The sequence below is a fragment of the Rhinoraja longicauda genome, chromosome 21, assembly GCF_053455715.1.
Source record: "Rhinoraja longicauda isolate Sanriku21f chromosome 21, sRhiLon1.1, whole genome shotgun sequence".
Lineage (NCBI taxonomy): Eukaryota > Metazoa > Chordata > Chondrichthyes > Rajiformes > Arhynchobatidae > Rhinoraja > Rhinoraja longicauda.
Genome location: NC_135973.1, coordinates 6,083,465 through 6,096,709, shown reverse-complemented (window position 1 = coordinate 6,096,709; position 13,245 = coordinate 6,083,465). Strand labels below are relative to the sequence as shown.

At 45.6% G+C, this 13,245-nt stretch overlaps 1 protein-coding gene across 1 annotated transcript in view; it reads left to right on the top strand.

Moving 5' to 3' along the window:
* The window catches only part of chtf18 (CTF18, chromosome transmission fidelity factor 18 homolog (S. cerevisiae)), a 67,123-nt gene that overhangs the window by 50,744 nt on the left and 3,134 nt on the right, over positions 1-13,245 (top strand). Inside the window, exons 19-21 of the mRNA XM_078417653.1 lie at positions 1,138-1,285; positions 4,102-4,215; positions 10,298-10,358. Of these exons, the coding sequence (XP_078273779.1) occupies positions 1,138-1,285; positions 4,102-4,215; positions 10,298-10,358 (323 nt within the window). The remainder of the gene's footprint in view (positions 1-1,137; positions 1,286-4,101; positions 4,216-10,297; positions 10,359-13,245) is intronic.

Sequence of the window (13,245 nt, the reverse complement as noted above, 5' to 3'; positions counted from 1 at the left end):
TTTCCCAGCTTTCTCACCCTACTCCATCAGATTGAAGGGTGGTGACACGAAACATTGCTTGTCCGTTCCCTCTTCAGATGCTGCCTGACCCTCTGGTTTCCTCCAGCAGTCTGTTTACTGCTCAAGATTCCAGGACCTACAATTTCTTGTGTGTGTCTTGGATTTCATCATGACTACTTGGTTTTGGCATTCAACACAGTCTTGGTCTTAAAATGGACCAAAGAGCCATGTTCCAGCGGTGAGCTGCGTGACTGCCCACGCCATGAAGAAGATTATCCATCGGTTTTGCACGATCGGCATCTAATCAACCCTAGACATACATTATCTCCACCAGTGGTGCACAATGGTTGCAGTGTCTACCCTCTGTAAAATATACTGGAGTTGCTCACCCACAATCCTCCAACACTACTTCCCAAACCATGAACCTCTACAACCAAGAAGGCCAATTGCATTGTAACACCAATATCTGCATGTTTCCCTCCCAGTTGCACACCATCCTGACTTGGAAGAGTTTAAAAGAGATAATTCGGGCAAGATCGTTTACCTAAGCTGTGGTAGGTGCCTGGAACGTGCTACCAGGAATGGTGGTGGAAGTGGATACAATGGTGGCGTTGAAACTTTTAATGGAGGGATATGCATTATGTGCAGGCAGAAGGGATTAGTTTAATTTGGCATCATGTTCAGCACTGACATGGGCTGAAAGGCCTGTCCCTGTTCTGTGTTCTATTTGTGTTTTAATAAAATGATGCATACAAATGTACCCTGGCAAGATGACTAACTATCATGGTACATCAAGTTTATTGATTATGTTATTAACCTGATTAGGGTGGCACAGTGACAGCGGTAGAGCTGCTGCCTTATAACGCCAGAGACCTGGGTTCAATCCTGACTACGGGTGCTGTCTATTGAGTTTGTACGTTCTCCCTGTGACTGCATGGGTTTTCCCCAGGTGCTCTGAATTCGTCCCATATTCCAAAGGCATGCAGATTTGTAGGTTAATTGGCCTTTGTAAATTAACCCTAGTGTGTGGGATGCAAAACTGGGAAAATAGAACCAGTGTACGGGCGATTGTGCGTGGACTTGGTGGACTGAAGGGCCACTACCATTAAACTAAACTGATCTAACTTTGTTTCTCAGTAACGTGGAAGACGTTTGCCGATTCCCTGACCTTCCTGCACGGAGACCGATGACGTACCAGGCCAAGCAACTGATTGCGCGGGAGATTGAGCTGGAAAAGATGAGGCGTTTGGAAGCCTTGTTAAATGCACGGAACACAGACAAGAAGGTAAGGGCTCCTCAGATTGATCCTGTTGCCTTTGGGTATGAGGGATCAGAGGTGCAGATTTTGCAGGGAAATTATAGTAGTTCAGCTTGAAGCTGCTGGGATCATCCTGTCTTGGTGCCGGCATGTTTGGGATTTGCTGACATGCAATGCACAGAAAAGGAAATCCAAATGTACGGGTGGTGCAGCGGGTAGAGCTGTTGCCTCGGGACGCCAGGCACCCAGGTTCAATCCTGACATTGGTCTGTCTGGAGTCTGCATGTTCTTCCCTGGACCACGTGAGTATTCTCCGGGTGCTCTGGTGTAATATATGTTCTTACATAGGCATTGTAAGAAAATAACTGCAGATGCTGGTACAAATCGAAGGTATTTATTTACAAAATGCTGGAGTAACTCAGCAGGTCAGGCAGCATCTCAGGAGAGAAGGAATGGGTGACGTTTCGGGTCGAGATCCTTCTACAGAAGAAGAAGGGTCTCAACCCGAAACGTCACCCATTCCTTCTCTCCTGAGATGCTGCCTGACCTGCTGAGTTACTCCAGCATTTTGTGAATAAATACCTTACATAGGCATGATTATTTTATCTGTGCAATTAAAAATAGTTTTCATTTGTTGTGCTGATGTTGTAAAGCTTTCAATAACGTGTCGCGTTCAGGGTCAACCTTGTACTCAGCACAGCATTAATTCTCTTTTGACGTGCAGTTTTTGTCCCAGATGTGTTGTGCCAGATTAATGAGGCCTTTAGAGATTGGTACCTCAAGCCACAAAATGTGGATTCAGAGTTAGAAGGTGGATTGTGTCGCTGGAGAATACTTGTTTGTGTGATATAGGAAAAACAAATCCAGTTAATTAGCCAGCAATTGCAATCATGATAAACTATACACATCATATCTCGGGGTAGTTCAAGTGCCTATATTATTCCAACTAAACATGGACAAGATCAAAACTTTAAATATTCAAACTCAGAGTCATGGTGTCATACAGCATGGAAACAGGCCCTTTGGCCCAACTTGCCAACCAAGATGCTCCATCTACACTAGTCCCACCTGTCTGCATTTGGCTCATATTCCTCTCAACCTTTCCGCTCCATCTACTTGTCCAAATGTATTTTTAAGTGTTATTATAAAACCTGCATCAACTGCCTCCTCTGCCACCTTGTTCCATACACCCACCACTCACTGAATACGTTGCCCCTCAGGTTCCTGCTAAACTTTTCCTCCTCTCACCTTAAACCTATGTCCCCTGGTTCTTGATTCCCCTACTCTGGGTAAAAGACTCTGCGTATTCAACTTATCTGTTCCCATCATCGTGACTCCTTCCCTCTTCTCTTGTTCCTATTTTGGGTTCAGTCTGACTGGTCTTTTACCATCCTATTGAATTCTGACCAATATGCCCTCTATAGTATGTTTAACACCATTCATTAATTCAGTAGATTTCTGAAAACTCATGTCTATTCTGTTCAAACTCCAGCTCATCCATACAATATAACTGTGTCCTGGTCACTGGGAACCGGGTGCAATAACCTGATGTATAATTTACATTGGAAACATCTTCCCATGTTTCTTTACATTGAGAACATTCATCCCATCAAGTCTGTCCCTGAATCCTGGTCCCTGCTAATTTTCCCTTTTCTTTCTTAATCTCTGTTTGACATTGTAATTCATACTGTGTGTGCTTTGCTCATTAATATCTATCAGGACAGGAGCCATGTTATGATTCTACATTTTAAAAATAACTTTGAGTTTGAATCATACAAAATGGCGCTGGAAACGTGGCGACTCTTGTGCACTAGAGTCTTACAGTGTGGGAATGGGCCCTTCGGCCTAACTTGCCCACGCCAACCACCATGCCCCATCTGCACTAGTCCCATCTGCCTGCGTTTGGCGCATATATCCCCCTAAACCTGTCCTATCAATGTACCTGTCTAAATGTTTCTTAAACGTTGTGATAGTACCTGCCTCAACTACCTCATCTGGCAGCTTGTTCTATATAGTATAAGAAAATAACTGCAGATGCTGGTACAAATCGATTTATTCACAAAATGCTGGAGTAACTCAGCAGGTCAGGCAGCATCTCGGGAGAGAAGGAATGGATGACGTTTCGGGTCGAGACCCTTCTTCAGATACCTAATTCAGACCCTTCTATATACCTAATTCAGGCATTATTTCTTCATAGATAGACAAAGAATGCTGGAGTAACTCAGCGGGGCAGGCAGCATCTCTGGAGAGAAGAAATGGGTGACGTTTTGGGTCAAGACCCTTATTCAGTGATGTCAGGGGAGTGGGTGGGACAAAGATAGAATGTAGTCGGAGACAGTAAGACTGGTGGGAGAACTGTTCTCTTCAGAGATGCTGCCTGTCCCGCCGAGTTACTCCAGCATTTTGTGTCTGGCTTCGATTTAAACCAGCATCTGCAGTTCTTTCCTATACATTATTTCTCCATATCCTATTTGGAAATATTTCTCAGCAATGAAAATCAAAATGAGTTAATTATCTAATTTACTGCTTTGAAGGGAGTGTAAAATGGTTATTCTGCATTCTTTAATTCCTCCTTGCCTTTGGTATTTTGTGCTGTCACTAGGCTTTTGGTTACCACTCCTGATCTCCATCAGCAGTCCAGTATTTCAAGTTCAGTAGCATTTGACCATGTTTTTCTCAGTTGAAAACTCTATAGTTAAACCTTCAGTGACCATATTCATATGCCTACTGCCATTATCCTTGGTCTTATTAGATTTTGATCGCCATCTAACTGGGGGAAGCCTTTCTGGGCATTGGATTCTGAAATTGTTCTGAGGCTAATTTTATTTGATTTTGTTTTTCAGGAAACTGTAGACGTCAACAAAAAACCAACCGAGAGCAAGAAAAGTTTGACATCTTGTGTGAAAAACCACAAACAAAGAGTGGATAATCTCAAGTCGGTAACCGTGAGGGACGAGGTAAAGCTTGTCCATAGTAATTTAGAAATCTAGAAGGGTCCCGACCCAAAATGTCACCTACCCATGTTCTCCAGAGATGCTGCCCGACACTCTGAGTCACTCCAGCAAATTGAACCCTAATGACTGCCTGTTTTCACTTCCCCCACCCAATCTCCATCTCAAGCACCCACCCTCAATCACCTTTCTATTCATTTGAGATAGTAAGTGTGTGCATGCAGTCATCTCTCAAAAGGTGTGGGCCTTGATAAGTTCATAATTCAAGGAGCACAAATAGGTCATTTGGCCCATCGGGTCTACTCCGCCATTCAATCATGGCTGATCTATCTTTCCCTCTCAACCCCATTCTCCAGCCTTCTACCCATAACCCTTGACACCTGTTCTAATCAATCAGATTTGATCTGGCAAATGTAGTTATAAGCCTCTTTTTTTTGAGCTTCCTTGTATGTAAGTTAGAAATTCTATCTCCTTGTATCAATCAGTTGCGCAAAACCCCAGATTTATTTATTGCCTTCCAATCTCTCCTGTGGATGTCAGTTGACCCTCCCCTCAGTCAGCGATCTTTTGTTACAACATCTGTGGATTTTCCTATTTTTCAATCTCTGCTATTAAATTACAAAGCCATAGTTCAACAACAACCTCTTTACTCGGTGAGCATTTGGTGAGAATATGTTGAAAAGCCACTGTTGCTCATAAGTCCTACCCAAAGCTTTTGGTAATGTGAAACTCTTGATTGAACTAAATTACACCCTTAAGATAAATATAGTCACATATTTTACACTTGAATAATTTCCTCCCACTTCCCTTTCTTCCCTCATCTCTTTGCACACTTTTGCCCCTCTCTTCTGAAACCTTTTCCCTTCCCATCCTCTATTACCCCATCACTTCCTTTGCTCCTTTCCTTTACCTCGCCCCTTCATAAGGTCATGTGATAGGAGCAGAATTAGGCTATTTGGCCCATCACATCTACTCCGCCATTCAATCATTCTCTTGCTCTTACATTCTCCTGTCTTCTCCCCATAACCTCTGACACCCATACTCATCAAGAATCTATCTATCTCTGCCTTAAATATATCCACTGACTTGGCCTCCACAGCCTTCTGTGGCAAAGAATTCCACAGATTCACCACCCTCTGACTAAAGAAATTCCTCCTCATCTCCTTCCTAAAAGAACGTCCTTTATTTCTGAGGCTGTGACCTCTAGTCCTAGACTCTCCCACTGGTGGAAACATCCTCTCCACATCCACTCTATCCAAGCCTTTCACTATTCTGTATGTTTCAATGAGGTCCTCCCTCATTCACTAAACTCCAGCGAGTACTGTCCCAGTGTCGTCAAACACTCATCATATGTTCTGAGCGTTACACGTTTTATGCAAAGGATATAATTATTCGGTGTTCCTCAAGCTCCAGAAGACGTTTCTCTGGAACATCGGAGGTTGAGGGGGGACGTGATAGATGTATATACAATGATGAGAGGCATAAATAGGGTGGCCAGTCAGAACCTTTTTCCCAAGTTGGAAATGTCCAACACTAGAGGGCAAAGCTATACGGTGAGAGGGGGAAAGTTTAATAGAGATGTGCGGGGAAGGTTTTTTTACACAGAGGGTGGTGGGGGCCTGGAACACATTGCCAGGAGTAGTGGTGGAGGTAGATGCGATAGTGGTGTGTGAGAGGCTTTTAGATCGGCACATGGAAGTGCTGGGAATAGAGGGATTTGGATGATGTGCAGGCAAATGAGATCAGATTAACTTGGCGTTATGTTTGGCACAAGCATTGTGGGGCAAAGGGCCCGTTTCTGTGTTGTGCTGTATTGTTCTATGTACTATGCTCTCGATTCATACTGAGCTTAGTCTCTGAGCCTTTCTACACCATCTAAGTCAGTGGTGTTCAAACTTTTTTCAAAGAGGGCCAGATTTGATAATGTGAAAATATCCAAGGGCCAATGCCCCCCGGACCTCGCGTCTGACAATCCTCAGATCGGGCAGCGCTGACCGCCGGGAGATGTAGTCGCCATCGCCTCTCCTGCTGGGGGGGGTGGGGATGCGGCACCCGCTCGACTGACGGGAGAGCCTGCCAATGAGCGTGCTCAGCTGCTGCTCTCCCGTACCCCCCCCCCCCCCCCCCCCGCACGCTCTCAACCCCGCCGCCGGGAGATGTAGTCGCCGTCGCCTCTCCTGCTGGGGGGGTGGGGATGCGGCACCCGCTCGACTGACGGGAGAGCCCGCCAATGAGCGTGCTCAGCTGCTGCTCTCCCGTACCCCCCCCCGCACGCTCTCAACCCCGCCGCCGGGAGATGTAGTCGCCGTCGCCGTCGCCTCTCCTGCTGGGGGGGTGGGGATGCGGCACCCGCCCGACTGACGGGAGCGCCTGCCAATGAGCGTGCGGGGTGAGGAGTGCTCAGCTGCTGCTCTCCCGTACCCCCCCCCCCCCGCACGCTCTCAACCCCGCCGCCGGGAAGTGTAGTCGCCGTCGCCTCTCTCGCTCGGGGCGGTGGGGGGGGGGAGGGAGGTCGGGCAGTTAGACAGTGCTGGCGGGCCATAAATAATAAATTTTAAGACGGAAGCTGCGGGCCGTATAAAATCTGACCTCGGGCCACGATTGGCCCCCGGGCCGGACTTTGGACATGTCTGATCTAAGTGCTCATTCTCATCTACCATTAGTAGGTTGATAGGCTGAAGGCGTATTGCAGCTGAACCTCATGATGGTCTTAATTGATTGCCGCTCTCCTTCCGATCATGAATGAAAATCCTTAATCCTTAAAATACTGAGGCCTCCATGCATAGCAGACGGTTCAAAACTTTTGTGTTTGAAGGAGTAAATTGATGGAAACCTTGAAAGACAAAGCATCACAGGAACGCAGGAAATTATAGTGGTTTATAATGTTTTGTCTACTGAATGGTTAATTATGGAATGAAGCTTAAAATGCACACCCACTTAAGAGAGAAAGGCTTCTGTTTCTGGTGCATCTTTCACATTCCAAAGCACTTGATAAACTACCTGCTTAACCAACCCGCCCACCTGTAATTCCACCCATATCACTTCCTCTGGCTTCACATTTCCAACTTCTTCTCTCCTTACCTCAGTCTCTTGTTGTGCTCTCATCTCTGGCCTTTGCCCACCCATCTGCCAATAAACCCCCACTCACCTGTATCCACCTATCACTTCTGAAGAAGGGTCTCGACCCGAAACGTCACCCATTCCTTCTCTCCCGAGATGCTGCCTGACCCGCTGAGTTACTCCAGCATTTTGTGAATAAATATCCACCTATCACTTGCCAGGTTTTGCCTTGCCCCCTCCTCTCTTCCAGCTCCCCCCCCCCTTTACAATCAGTCTGAAGAAGAGTCCCGATCCGAAACGTCACCTATCCATGTTCTCCAGAAATGCCTGACCCGCTGAGTTACTCCAGCACTTTGTGCCTTTTTTTGTAAACCAGCATCTGCAGTTCCTTGAGTCTGTTTTCAAATCTAGTGGGCTGCAACATTGGCAATTTCTACATTGGAATGGCACCAGAAGGTGCCATAAAGCACTTTGGGATTCCATTTATAATTTTAGAAATAACGGTCTTGTTTTATTTTAGTTTTGGATGTAACCTGTCAGATCCCACAGCTAAGTATGATTAATGATCAGGAGTATTTTAGTGATGGCTCGGTGTGAAGGAGCAATGATGGCCATGACCATCATATTGGAGGACTCCTGATGTACTTTGACAATCGCATCTTTAGTTTAAAGATGCAGCGTGGAAACGGGCTCTTTGGTCCACCGAACCCATGCTGACCATTGATCACCCATTCACACTTGTTCCACGTTGTCCTATTTTCTTATCTACTCTCTGTACACTAAGGAAAATTTACAGAGGCCGATTAATCTACAAACCCATGCGTCTTTGGGACGTGAGAGGAATCTGAAGCACCCAGAGGAAACCCATGCGATGATTGGGAGAAAAGTGTGCCAACTCTGCACAGACAGCTCCTGAGGTCGGGTTCGAACCTGAGATTCTGGTGCTGTGAGACAGCAACTCTACCAGTTGTGATATATGTGGGGGGAGAATTAATCTTGGAGATAATCCTATCAGGAAAAATGTAACCCTAAGATTGTCCAGTTCTTTGTGCCTCGTGATACTGTGATGTGTCCAGTGGGAATCTTTACCACTTGTCCTGCTGCCACTCTGTGCCGTTCCTGTGATTAACACCTGTTCTGGGATGTTTGATGGCTGGCTGATGCACTGTCTGGAAATAAACAACTAATTTGAACAAGCTGCAGCCTGTTGAGCAGGATATCAGTGTGCTGGTGCTGCCAGGCTTGCCCAGGGGAGATGGAGCTACCTCACAATTTAAACTTCACGGGAAGGAGAGGATGCTAAGATCACTGGGGTACCTCTCCCCTCTCCAGATACCCTACTCTCTCTCATCATAGCAAACAACATTTTAAAAAAGCTGGTTTTATAACTATCTCTCATAAGATCAAAGGTGATAGGAGCAGAATTAGGCCATTCAGTCGATCAAGTCTACTCCGCCATTCAATCATGGCAGATCTATCGATCCTTCCTAACCCCATTCTCCTGCTTTCTCCCCATAATCTCTGACACCCGTGGTATAGACACAAAATGCTGGAGTAACTCAGTGGGTCAGGCAGCATCTCTGGAGAGAAGGAATAGGCGACGTTTCGTGTCAAGACCCTTCAGTCAGACTGCAGTCTGAAGAAGGCTGTCGACCTGAAACGTCACCTATTCCATTTCTCCAGAGATGCTGCCTGACCCATTGAGTTACTTCAGCATTTTGTGTCTATCTTCAGTGTAAACCAGCATCCGCAGTTCCCTCCTACACATTTTGTGCCCTTGGTATAACCATTTAATTTTCACTCTGCACTCCTCGATTTAAGATTAACTAATTTTCGAAATATTCATTTAATATTATAAGCAGGATCCTCCAAAAACAGATTGTACGAGTCGTTGGTGAGGCCAGATTTGGAGTTCAGTTTTGGTCATCCTGTGATAGGAAGGATGTTATTAAGCTGGAAAGAGGATGTGGCCAGGACTCGAGGAACTGAGCTACAGGGAGAGGTTGGGCAAGCTAAGACTTTATCCCTTGGAGCGCAGGAGGCTGAGGGGTGATTGAGGTGCAAAGAGGGGACAGCTTGGAATAGAAAGTGCTGGAGTAACTCAGCAGGTCAAACAGCGTCTGTGGAGAGCCTAGATAGAGTGGATGTGGGGTGGATGTTTCCATTTGTGGGAAAGTCCAGGGCCAGGGGGGCACAGCCTCAGAATAAAAAGAAGTATCTTTAGAATGGAGATGAGGAGGAATTTCTTTCACCAGGAAGTGGTGAATCTGTGGGATTAAACGGCTGGGGAGGTCAAGTCATTGGGTACTTTTAATGCGGAGATTGATAGGTTCTTATTTAATAAGAAGGTCAGAGGTTATGGGAAGAAGGCAGGAGAATAGGGTTGAGCGGGAAAAACAAATCAGCTGTGATCGAATGGTGGAGCAGACTCGATGGGTCGAATAGCCTAATTCTGTTCCTGTGTTTTCTGATCTTATGACACCGGCAGTGACGTTTTCGGTCTGGACCTTCCTCAAGCGTTCTCTGCAAGATTCCAGCACCTACAGTTCCCTGTGTCTCCGTAGCTCGGACTAGTTTATGTTTAAACCACTAAAGATAATTTTATTTCCATGAAGGCAACGATGGATCGATGAGAGAGACAGTGCTCCTCTTTTGGGTGGTGCGACGGTAAAGTTGCAGCTTTACAGCACCTGAGGCCCGGGTTCGATTATGACTGCAGGTGCTGTCTGTGCAGAGGTTGTACGTTCTCCCCGTGACCTGCGAGGGTTTTCTTCCCCCTGAAATGGAGTACCCTGTCCACATAACAAGTGCAGTCTGAAGGCTAAAGAGGAACTCCCATGTCGCACCTTAGTCTAGGGACATCATTGACATTATAGCCCGTTGCCAGTGGCACGGTGTTTTGCAACTTGTTTGGTGTTGCAATTGTAGTTTATTTATTGATAAGCTAATGCCTTTCATTTACAATTTCTACACTTATTCCTTCAAAAGGTCCCAAGTGTGATTTGGTGATTTGTACATTATTTTTCAGACTGAACGAGACTTCTTTGGACGTCGAGTGGACAAAAAGAATATTATTTCAACCTCCACAGGTACTTGCTCACTTAATTACCCTTCTCCTCATGAACAGCAGCCAAATGTCTCCAATATAAGAAACAAGCAGCCATCTGCCATATAATGAAGCATCGCGCTGTTTGACTGCATTCCCAATCCTCCAGAATCGTGCTGAAGTCTCCCAGGAGTTGGATGTTAAACACCGATGTTGCGATCAGAAATCCAGGCAAATACTCAGAACAAGATACGTGCTGGCTTCAATTTTTTTTAACATTATTTATTAGTTATAAGACACATGGACTTATTTTGTCCGTCCCAAGAAAGATTGTGGCGGCACGGTGACACAGCGCTAAAGTTGCTACCTCACAGCCCCAGAGACCGGGTTCGATCCTGGCCTCGGTTGCTGTCCGTGTGGAGTTTGTTTGTTTTCCCTGTGACTAAGAGGGCTTTCTCCGGGTGCCCCGGTTTTCTCCCACATCCCAACGACACGTGGGTTTGTAGGTTGATTGGTTTCTGTAAATTGCCCCAGTGTGTAGGAAGTGGTTGAGAAAGTGGGATAACAGAATAAGTGTGAACAGGTGTGCAGGCTAGAACTGCAGATGCTGGTTTAAATCGAAGGTAGACACAAAATGCTGGAGTAACTCAGCGGGACAGGCAGCATCTCTGGAGAGAAGGAATGGGTGTTGTTTCGGGTCTAAACTAAAACTAAACTAGACATGCTTGTGAATGCTAAAAGTGCTTGGTTTGCACGAGCTCTTTCGGGAAAGACAAGAGGCCGGGATGGAGATCTCTGGGAATTTGTTCAACCTGGGTTGGTGACCCTGTTGCTAACATGCTCCCTCTTCTATGATATGTTCAGTTGGACAAAGGAGTTTGATTATGTAATATCATGACTCTCTACACTGCACCCCAGTGTACTGTTTTGCTGCAGCTGTATTGATTCCTCATCACCCCGTTCCAATGACTGAACAAAACTGCATTTTAAAAAACTGGAACACAAAGTGCTGGCGTAACTCAGCAGGTCAGGCAGCATCTCTCGAAAACATGGATAGGTGATGTTTCAGGTCGGGACCCTTCTTCAGACATTCAATGGCTGTGTTTGCCATTTTGCACTAAATAATATACCCGTTATCCTGTATCTGTACACTGTGGCCAGCTTTATTGTAATCATGTATAGTCGTCTCGTTGGCTGGGTAGAACATGTCAACCCCTCCCTCCCCCCCCTCCCTCCCTAGGAGATAGGTTTAAACTTTAAAATGTGAATAACTTTTAAAATATAACACCGATTTCAATGAAACTTCTTCCATTAGCACCAAATGGACGAAGGTGAGTAAAGTGGGCCTAAAATTGTCATGCTAACATGTACCGTTTTGGCTGTAGTTCAGGAACAAACAAACGAGAGTTTTAGTATATAGAATACTATCCTCGCATCTGTCACTGAAATGAAGTGGCCTTTGACCGGAATCTTGCCAGCAAGTTCTGGTGTGGACTCCAGTCATCACCACTGCTCTATCAGTGGGGCCTTGTTGATCAGGGTATTGAAGTGCTCCTGGAGCAGTGGTGCAGAGCAGTGCCTTCCTCTCGCCATCTGACTTGGTTTCCATGGTGACGTGGCAATGAAGTCTCTGATATTCTGAGAGATTGATGGTTAACTTTTGCTGTTTAATTTACTGCATTACCAGAGCTGATTTGTGTCGCTTGGAGGACATCTTTCTCAGAGCAGTATATTCCTATCTTTCAGTTTATAGATATAAATGGCTGTGATTATTCAAAGCTAATATCTTGATCCTGTTCTGAGTTTAGCTGAGATAAAGCCTCTTGAAAGAAAAATGTATTTTGAAGGATTTTTTTCTCTTTTAAGGGCCGCCCTTCATTTTATTTAGTTTAGAGATACAGCGCGGAAACAGCCCTTCGTCCCACCAAAGCACGCCAATCAGCGATCACCTCGTAGACTCACACTATCCTACACACATCAGGGACAGTTTACACAAAATGCTGGAGTAACTCTGCAGGATAGGCAGCATCTCTGGAGACAAGGAATGGGTGACGTTTCGGGTCAAGTCCCACTGAGTTACTCCAGCATTTTGTTTTTAAACCAGCGTCTGCAGTACTTTCCTGCACAGGGACAGTTTACAATTATACAAAGCCAATTAACCTACATACCTGTACGTTTTTGGAGTGTAGGAGGAAACCCAAGATCCCGGAGAAAACCCGAGCAGGTCACGGGGAGAACATACAAACTCCGTACAGACACGTCCTGTAGTCATGATGAATGACTTATGGTCAAAAGCAGTTTGGTCTCAAGACTCCTCCATACATTAACAAGCCTGTTATAAGGGGCGCAGCGTTAGAGTTGCTGCCTTACAGCACTGGAGACCCGGGTTCGATCCTGGCTCAGACATAGCAGAATTAGGCCATTCGATCCATTAAGTCTGCTCTGCCATTCAATCGTTGCTGAGTGTTCATCCTGAAAATCAAATATGGTCCAAGGCTCTGCCTTCACTTTGACCTCGCTGAATTCAAGGCATCCATCTTCCCCACTCACAGGAGCCCAAAACTGGAACCACTTTCACCTTCAAAACCCAAAGAACTTAATGTTTTTACTCCTACCTTCAGCATCTTCCAGCCTCTATTTATTTATTGATTTATAAAATTGTCCCTGGTGTGTCGGCGGTTGGTGCAAAAGTGGAGATAACGTAGAACTAGTGGGAATGGTTGATCGACGGTCAGCGTGGACTCGGTGGGCCGAAGGGCCCATTTTCACATGTTGGATCTCAATTCAGTTCAATTCTATTCAGATCATGAAAGCTCTTCCTAAATAAATAATTTCCTTAGGTTGCCAGTGGCCAATTGTGGAAGCCCTTGGGGAGAATTTTGACCAGAGAAAATATGGGATGCTTTGATACGTTATTGTCACATGTACCT